Source organism: Mandrillus leucophaeus, unplaced genomic scaffold (genome assembly GCF_000951045.1).
Source record: "Mandrillus leucophaeus isolate KB7577 unplaced genomic scaffold, Mleu.le_1.0 Scaffold243, whole genome shotgun sequence".
NCBI lineage: Eukaryota > Metazoa > Chordata > Mammalia > Primates > Cercopithecidae > Mandrillus > Mandrillus leucophaeus.
Window position 1 is genome coordinate 3,080,139 of NW_012102510.1, and position 9,231 is coordinate 3,089,369.

At 47.0% G+C, this 9,231-nt stretch overlaps 1 protein-coding gene across 1 annotated transcript; it reads right to left on the reverse strand.

The window, feature by feature from the left end:
• Positions 1-1,228: 1,228 nt before the first annotated feature.
• Positions 1,229-8,621, reverse strand: UXT (ubiquitously-expressed, prefoldin-like chaperone). Its single transcript, XM_011982857.1, has 7 exons — positions 8,561-8,621; positions 8,276-8,382; positions 7,236-7,317; positions 7,026-7,093; positions 6,636-6,743; positions 1,514-1,577; positions 1,229-1,328 (listed from the first exon to the last, which is right to left on the reverse strand). The coding sequence occupies exons 2-7, from the start codon at positions 8,371-8,373 to the stop codon at positions 1,275-1,277; spliced, it is 474 nt and encodes a 157-aa protein (XP_011838247.1). The 5' UTR covers positions 8,374-8,382; positions 8,561-8,621; the 3' UTR covers positions 1,229-1,274.
• Between the last annotated feature and the right edge of the window lie 610 nt (positions 8,622-9,231).

The following is a 9,231-nucleotide window of genomic DNA, read 5'->3' on the forward strand; positions in this document are numbered from 1 at the left end:
GGCGGCAGCACCTAGAAGCCGCCCCTGCGTTTCCCTACAGCTCACGTGGGCCCGGGGAGGAGGAGCCCGGTGTCCCGCCGCTCGCTGATTGGCCAAAGCGCTATTAATCGGCCGCAAGGCCTCGAGGGGTTGGGGGACGGGCCCTTCCCCACAGAGCTGTGCCGTGATTGGCCTAAGGGGAAATGATGGAACGCTCACGGCCCCTGGAGTCCCGAGGAGGCGCGTTCGGCCTTCCCAGTGCTCTACGCCGATTGGCTCAAGGACTGACGGACTGTGAGCGACTGACGAGGCTCCGGGCGTGTGTGTAGGGGGCGGGGGGCTGCCTCACACTGATTGGCTTACATGGGATTGATGGAAGACAGCCTCCAAGGACGGGGGTGGGTAACCCTGTTTTTCTCTGATTGGCGGATGAGGGACTCCTAGACCCCTGCCAAAACACCAAGGGGGTGGTGCCGCACGCCACGCTGCTCAGCGGAAGCAGGACTTGTATAGAAATGGGCGTAGCAGTCGGCGGGAGTGGGTCGGGCTGGGCTCCGCGTAGGCGGGCAGGGCAATTCTTTGGTTAGAGAAGACCATAGAGCTGGGTAGAAGACGAATTTAGAACACAGCGGCGGTAGGAGGGCAGGATGGCTGTCAGGCACACGAAGGAGCATTGAGTGGCAGAAACGAAATGCCTTCAGAGGGCAGGGTTGAACTGTGGCCAGAGTTAAAAAGGGGAGGAACCTGGCTCTGCGTTGATTGGCGGAGGCTGGACTCAACCTAGAATAGGGGCCGGACTAGGGAGAGCGGGATCCAGCTCCGTGCCTATTGGAAGCTGGAACCACTTACAATAGCAGGGGCTAGGACAAGGTAGGGCTGAGATGGATTTAGGGTAACGATTGGGTGTGTGAAAGGGTAAACCTTAGGGCCCTTTGATTGTTGTGGGAATGAACAAACCTCCACCATGAATTGGCCCATTCTCTATGGCAATTCAATGGGTGGTGTCTAGGAAAAGGAATGGAAGGGTGAGGTGGGGGCCCAGGTTGCCAAAATGACAGGAGAGAGGGCAGTGCACAAGGTCAACTGGCAAATGCTGCCAGGCAACAGGCTGGAGGCAGGACTGTTGGGGCATTTTAGAGGTTCCACAGAAAGAGACTGGATCTCTGGGTCTCTCAGTAACTTTGTGCCCTAGGAACAGGCCCCCGTGGCAACCAGCAGGGTTTATGGGGAAAAAGAAGGGCCATGTGACTCAAAGGCATTCAGGCTCTTTAATATCTGAGGATGGGGGGAAGAAGTCAATGGTGAGGCTTCTCTGGGAAATTCTGCAGGCCTTGTAGTTCTCTAAGCCCCTGAAAAAGAGGACAGAAGAGACTGAACAAAGATTGAGTCTGGGTTACGCCCCCAGGCTTGCTCTGACCTCCCTCCCTTGACTCCAGTTTAAAGGGAAAGATGGTCCTTCCCTTCTTTCGCTCTCCCCCTTCTTCAGGTCACCACCCTAAACACAGAGTCTGGTAGTGGGGTGAGCTGCTCTCACCTCTAGCAACATGTGGATATGGGCTTTGATATTCATGGAGTCCTTGGTGAGGCTGTTGCTGAGCCTAGAGAAAAGAAACAAAGGGCAAAATGGGTCCCACTTATGAGTATGAGGAGGACCCTTCCTTATCACTTCAAGATCTACTTATATCTTGGATGATTTCCACCTGGCTCACTCCTATGCAGAAATGCCAAGCCACCATCTGGTTTTCACTGATTCAAAGATTATTAGATGCCTACTGTATGCCAGGCGATTTTAGGCACTGGGGAGATAGCAGCAAACACAACAAACAAAACTCCTGGCCTGATGGACTTCAAATTCTTGTAAAGAGAGACAGACAAAAAAACTGATGGAATAAAAAATGTTGTGTCAGATGGTTCTAACTACAATAAACAAATTTAAAAATGCGAGAGAATAAGGAGTACGGGAGTGGGGGGCTGCAATTTTAAATAGAGGGCTCAGGGATGGCTTCACTGAGAAGCACTTGAGTAAAGACTTAAAAGACAGTGAATTTTGAGTAGGGTGGCTATATGGAGGATGTGTTCCACACACAAGGGGCAGCAAACACAAAGGCACTGAGGTGGGTGTGTGCCTGGCATGTTTGAGGTGCAGCAAACAGGCCACTCTGGCTGAAGAAGAATAAGTGAAGGGGGAATGTAAGAGGTGAGGTCAGAGAGGTAATGAGGGAGGCAGACTGTGTGAAGCTTACAAGGCCATGGTAAGGACCCTGGCTTTGACCTTAAGTGAGATGGGAGCCAAGGGAAGGTTGGGGCAGAGGAAGGAGGTTGAATTACATGAACCAGTCAGTTGACTCCTTTTCTCTAAGCCAGTTTGGATCAGATCTCACCCAAAAGAATCCTAATTGATATAAAGGGTCAAGGAAGGCCTTTCTGAAGAATGAAGAATGAGAAGGAACCGAAGAATGCCTAATGGTTAAGCAGTAGGAAGGCCTTTTCCACAAAAAGGCCAAGAGGCAACAAAGAGCTGTTTGAGAGGCAGTGAGGTCAGAGCATTAGAAATTAAGTGAGTGGTGAGGGAAAGTGGCGTAAGACAAGGTCCAAGAGGTAGGAGGAGGTTAGATCAGGCAGGGTCTTGATATAATGATAAGGAATGTGGATTTTATTGTGCTGTCAATGTAGGAGTCAGTTTGAAGGGTAAATGAAGCTAAATACTGTTGGAAAAGTAGAGAGCAATAAGACAGGATGTTAAATTGGGAAAAAAAAGTAGTATGAACCCATGTATATACCAATATCTCCCACGTTTTTATTTCTAGCCCAGAACTCTCTCTTGAACTTGACTAGGAGTTTTAATGACATCTTCTAAAACTCCACTTCAGTGTTTAATAAGTACCTCATACTTAACAGGTTCCAGACTAAACTCCTGACCTTCCCCTCCAAATCTACTCCTCCCCTATCTTCTCCATCTCAGATAATGGCAACTCCATCCTTCCAGCTGCTCAGCCAAAAACCTGGACTCCTCTCTCTCTCACACTTCACATCCAGTCAGCCATTCTTCTTAAAATCACGACTGTTCCATTGCAGGTAATGCTTCTGATCTCCATGATATGCTTTCTCCATAGCACTGTCAACATCTGACATACTACATCATTCATTTATTGTTTATCTCCCCTGACTAGAATGTCAGCCGTATGAGGGCAGATTTTGGTCTTTTTTGTTTCCTGCTCTATCCCCAGGGACCAGAACAGTGTGAGGCACAGAGCAGGCACCCAACGTATGCTGAATGAATAAGTGATTACTCCATTCAAAGGAACCTGAAGTTGGTTGAGTGTATGTTTAGGGACAGGAAATAAATGAAGTATGGGTGTTGTTGCCAGAGAGCAAGAATACTTTCAAGAATATTCTGGGGGTAATGCTTAAAGAATGGAAGAATGAACCTGATCAGCTCCTAAGGGACAATTTGAACATCAAAAAAGAGAACAAAATTAGTTAATGGTATCAGCTTAGCTTATGAAAACCTATGAGTTCAACATTTTAAAAGGGAGAAAAATAGAGTTCACTAAATGCTAGCTGTAACACAAAAGGGATGTTTATCACTACTGATTTTTATTTACTATGTGGAGAAGCAAATTACTACTGATTTAGTATGTAAGGCAGTGTGAATAGTCATATAGTTATGCTGTTTCTTCTTCTTTTTTTTTTTTTTTTGAGACGGAGTCTCACTCTGTCGCCCAGGCTGGAGTGCAGTGGCGTGATCTCAGCTCACTGCAACCTCCACCCTCTGAGTTCAAGTGATTCTCCTACCTCAGCCTCCTGAGTAGCTAGGATTACACACCTCTGCCATCGCTCCTGGCTAATTTTTTGTATTTTTAGTAGAGACAGGGTTTCACCATCTTGGCCAGGCTGGTCTTGAACTCCTGACCTCGTGATCCGCCCGCCTCAGCCTCCCAAAGTGCTGGGATTATAGGTGTGAGCCACCGTGCCCAGCCGTTATGCTGTTTCTTCTATAATTACATGTCTATTCATGAGATATGGATGTGTACTCCTTTCTGTGTCACCAGGAAAGAATATACAGAGATTTCATCCTTTCTACTTCCCAAAGAAAGAAATATACTAAGAACAGGAAGAACTGACACTTTTGATCACATGAAATAACCAGTAAGTTAGTTCAAAGTATATCCCAAGTAACCAAATATTTTAAAGAGGAGAGCCAGCTACATAGACTCAAATCCTCACCTCTTAGAAAAATCAAACATCTAGACAGTCCTACTAATTACAATAAAGCAGTAAGAGTCAACCATATTTTTCATCACACTAATAGACCAGGTCAGTATATCAAAAAGACCAGGCAAAGGAGGCAGGCACTGACAATTTAAATACTTCATTTTGGGGAAGTACATGGAATCTCAAAAAAATTAAAATCTATTTGATAGGCTCAGAAATCCTGTGACATAACAAGGAAAGCCTTCTTATACAAACTGGACTTTAGCTGGGCGCGGTAGCTCACACCTGTAATCCCAGCACTTTGGGAAGCTGAGGTGGGCGGATCACCTGAGGTCGGAGTTTGAGACCAGCCTGGCCAACATGGCAAAACCCTGTCTCTACTAAAAATACAAAAATTAGCCGGGAGTGGTGGTGGGTGCCTGTAGTCCCAGCAACTTGGGAGGCTGAGGCAGGAGAATCCCTTAAGCCCAGGAGGCAGAGGTTGCAGTGAGCCAAGATCGCACCATTGCATTCCAGCCTAGGCAACAAGAGCAAAATTCCTTCTCAAAAACAAACAAACTGGACTTGGTCTAAATGACCATCAGTTCAGAATTGTGTTGACCATGAAAGCAGGCCATTTCATTAAACTATATGCTAATTGGTCTGAACACCAAGAATCAGAAATCTCAGCAGGTCTGAGGTTCTTTTGGGTCCACTAACACCTGCTAGTCCTTTCCATGACTGGAAAGGTTTGAAAAGATAAAAATTACTGAAACCCTAAGGGAGGCAACTCTGGAAAAAATGAATGTAGGAAGACATAAATGTAACCAACAAAGAAGTTTAGATCAATGGTATTCACACTTGTGAGATGTTGTTAATCTAAGTGTATTTCTCAGTGCCCCCATGCTCATTCCATTGAAACCAAGCTCACCTCTCTTGGTAGTTTCTCTAGCATGCCAGGCACACTATTCCTCTTGCCAGGAATGCTCTTCCCCAAATAGCCCCATGGCTTCTTCACTCAGTCAAATGATTCAAATGTCCCTTCATCTGGGAGGCCCTCCCTAGCTACATTTCAAATCCCTCATCTATGCTCCCAACTGCCCTTCCCTGCACAAAACCATAAATCAAGCTTGTCCAACCCTCAACCAGTGGGCCACATGCGGTCCAGGACGGCTTTGAATGCAGCCCAACACAAATTCATAAACTTTCTTAAAACACTATGTGATTTTTTTTGCAACATTTTTTTTTTTTTTTAAGTTCATCAGCTATCATTAGCATTAGTGTATTTTATGTGTGGCCCAAGACAAATCTTCTCCCAATGTACCCACGGAAGCCAAAAGATTGGACACTCCTGCCTTAAACTCAACTGGAGCCCACACTTTCTCTCCCCACCACCACCAACACATATCTGCTTCAATAACCACTTTAATTTGCTTCCAGCATACCCTTTCAAATTATTTCAACAAACACAAAGCAAGGCACAGCAGTGCGCCTATAGTCCCAGTTACTTGGCAGGCTGAAGCAAGGAGATTGCTTGAGCCCAGGAGTTTGAGGACATAGTATGCTATGATTGCAGCTGTAAACAGTCACTGCATTCCAGCCTGGGCAACACAGGGATACACCATCTCTTAAAAACAAAAACAGAGTGTTTACTTTATGTTTGTACTACTCTAGTCACCTGGGATATAAACCAAAGCTCCCCCTTTGTAAAACTTACATTCTAATTGGAGGAGACAATATGAGAAAGCAAGAAATTACACAGTAAATATTAGGAGGTGATAAGTGTTAGGGAAAAAAAGTAGACGGAGGGGAATCAAGCATGCCAGGGGCTGTGATTTTAAAATTAGGTTACAGAGGGCCTCATCGAGGAAGCGACATTTAAGCGAGATGAGTGAGGAGAAAGGAAGCCATGTGGGTACTGGGGAAAAGGGCAGTGCAGGCAGAGAGAACAGCTACGGCAATTGCCCTGGGGTGGGGTCATTCTTGGGGTGCTGAAAGAAGCATGTGAAGGTCAGTGTGGCAGGAACACAATGAATGAATAGTAAAATTAGCAGGAAGTGAAATCACAGGTTAACTAGTTTTCTTGTTACCAACTCTAACAGGCTGAGACCTCATGGATCTGGTCATAATTGTATTTATGTATAACAGTATAGTCCTTCTAGATTTTAAGCCTTCAAGGAACTCTTCTGTCTTGTTCACTGCTGCATTCCCACTGCTAAGCACAGTGCCTGGCATACAGAAGATTCCCAATAAATGTCTGCATGAATGAACGATACAAAGATCATTTTTTGAATGCCTATTATGTGCTATACATGGGCTTTGCAACCACATTTCTTCAGCCCCAGCTCTGAGGAGGAGGGGAGATGAGTCCTTAAGTATCATTCTAGGCAGCCATGGGGAAAGGGAGAAGAGTGTTGGAAATGGTGGTATTTTTACACACTGTCCTCATGGAATGGACTTACTCTGTGAGGAGAGAGCTCTTACGATCAATGAACTTGAGAGCTTCTGCCAGTGTCAACTCCAGGAAAAAACCATATCCCAGGGCCACATAGATGCGTGAAGTATCTGGGCTGAGGAAAGAGAGGTTAGAGGAAGTGCGGGGGAAGTCCTTATCACGGTTTAGCAGAGTTTATGTTTTGCTCCCCACCCTTCCCCAAATTGAGGCTCTGGGAAGGCAGGGATTTTGTCCTATTTTATTCACTGTCACATCCCCAGCGCCTAGCTTATATCCTACTGGGATAATAAACCTCGTATAGTGCCTGGTACATAGAAGATACTCAAAAAAATATATGTTGCATGAGGGAAGGGGTAAGCTGAACCCTGTGGGCTCAGAGGGGCGGGTAGACACTCACACCACTGTGTCAACGAAGAAGTTACAGCCCAAATCCACCTGCATATATAACTCCGAGTGCTTAGCTTCCTGTGGGGCCAGGGAAAAAGAGGTAGGGGTCAGTGGTGAACTCTTAGGTCAGGTGACAGGTTTGGCTCTGGAGTCTCTCTTCCCATTTCCCTCCCTTACCCACACACACCAAAAAAATGATACCCAACCCCATAGTCTTTACCTGGAGTCGCTCAATGACATTTCTCAGTTGAAGGTATTTGGCCAGCTGCTCATATACCTTGTCTCGATGGTCCAGCACCTTTCTGATGGGATGAAAGTACAATGGTGACCAATAGGCAGCCCCATTCCTCCTAGTATACCTCATATCATGACCCTCTGAGACTCTCACGTCACCATACGCTGAAAAGGCTTTTTAGTGTACAAGTTAATTTTGGGCTCTAGGTCAGACTGCCTGGGTTTGGATCTGGACTCTGTCCTTTATAGATGTGTGGCTTTGGCAAGTAAGGAACCTGTTTGGGACTTGGTTTCCCCATTTATAAAATGCAGATGACAGTATTACCTTGTAGAGTCATTAGGATTAAATGAGCATTTACTCAAAGCATCTAGAATAATGCCTACCAAATGGTAAACTCTCTACATGTTAGCTATTATTACTATTACTACACTCCCAATACTGAACTCCAATCATAATGTCCCATCCTCACCCTAGAAAAATCCTCCATCCCTTTTAGGACGCTCATAGTCCTAGTTCTGAACACCTTACTTCTCGCTTAGATTAACAAAAATTGCAATAATATTTCTTCATACTTATTGAACCTCTACTATGTTTCAGGCATCCATGCTACTAAATTATTTACAAAGATGGGACATATGAAAAACTCAAAACCACTGCATGGGGAAGGTTCCAGAAAACTCCCCATTTCAGAGAAGTTTATAGGGCACAGAAAGGCGAGGTATGACGCATTCACAAGGATGAAGAATGGCCGAGCCAGGATTCGAACCTGAGAACTGTGGCTCCAGAAAATAAGCCCTAATCCGTCAAACATCGGAGGCTGCGCATGCGCTGACACGCCCCCTGCTATGAACGCCACGTCCCAGCCAAACTGCACCCCGGATATCATCCCCACTTCACGCTCCAAGGAGCGCGGGGCCGGACTCTGAACGCCTCGCCCACCAATCCAAAGGGTTGGCCCTAACTCTGAACGCCCCACCCACCACGTGGAATGTTCCAGACGCCCCGCCCTATGCACTGTCACTCACCGCAAGTCCCGCTGCAGCACGTCACTGATGAAGGTCTCGTAGCGCAGTACTTTCTCCCCCGTGGCCTCCACCGCCCGCCGCTTAGGGGGCGTCGCCATGATGGGCTCCTGGGGAGTGGGGAGGGGGAAGACCACGTTGACCGCTCCAGTTTGGCCTCACACACAGTTCATCTCTACCCTCTCAACGCTGGGAATCGACTTGTCCGGCTCAAGCTGGGGGCTCAGCCTTCCGCCCCTCCCAACTCGGGAACCCGGCCACCCAGGGACACCCAAGCGCGGCCTTTACCTTAGGGCCGCCAGCAATAAAAACCGTTGGTAGGAACCCCGGCTTCCGGGTGGCGCGGGTGAATGACGTAAGTGGCAAGCGCGCTGGCCAACCAAATAGCCAGCTGGGGAAGACGGGCCAAAGGGGAGAAGAGAAGGGCGGGGCTTCACGCAATCCGAGGAGATCAAAGATGACTAGGGCGTGGAAGCAGGCCATCTGGCAATAAACCGGCCAATGGGGGACTGCAAAAGCGGCGCGTGGAGCCTATGGAGACCGTGCGTCGCTGGTGAGGGTGGGATTTAATGGGATTTGGCGGTTCTAAGTTAGGCGCGACGCACAGGTAGAGGTAGAGAGAGGAAGTGAAGAGTTTAATATTTAAAAGGACCTAAGAATTGACTATGGTTCTGGTCTATAAGGAAGATCCCGTGTCATCTGTCGGCTTGGATAATTGATTTGTCATACGGGAGGTTTGGGTTTCACTCCTGGCAATGGGACTGAGTATGAGCACTTTAAAGGTATTAAACAGAGACAGATTTTCTAAAATTCATCTTTGATAACTCCAGCTCTGTACCTGCAACCTATAACTGAGGCTCAAGCGGAAATTGACAACGCACTATATCTAATCACCTCGTTTGATAGTCAAATGGAGAGGGTGGCTGAAGTCCTCTGCAGAATATTGGCCATCTTGTAGT

Bases quoted from the DNA above. Each gene is read 5' to 3' on its own strand.
- UXT (XM_011982857.1), bottom strand. From the start codon at position 8,373: ATGGCGACGCCCCCTAAGCGGCGGGCGGTGGAGGCCACGGGGGAGAAA. The intron at 7,094-7,235 runs GTAAAGACTATG...CTGGCCCCACAG, and splicing joins ATGTCATTGAGCGACTCCAG to GAAGCTAAGCACTCGGAGTT. The intron at 1,578-6,635 runs GTAAGTCCATTC...TCTTTTCTCTAG, and splicing joins AAGAGCTCTCTCCTCACAGA to GCTCAGCAACAGCCTCACCA.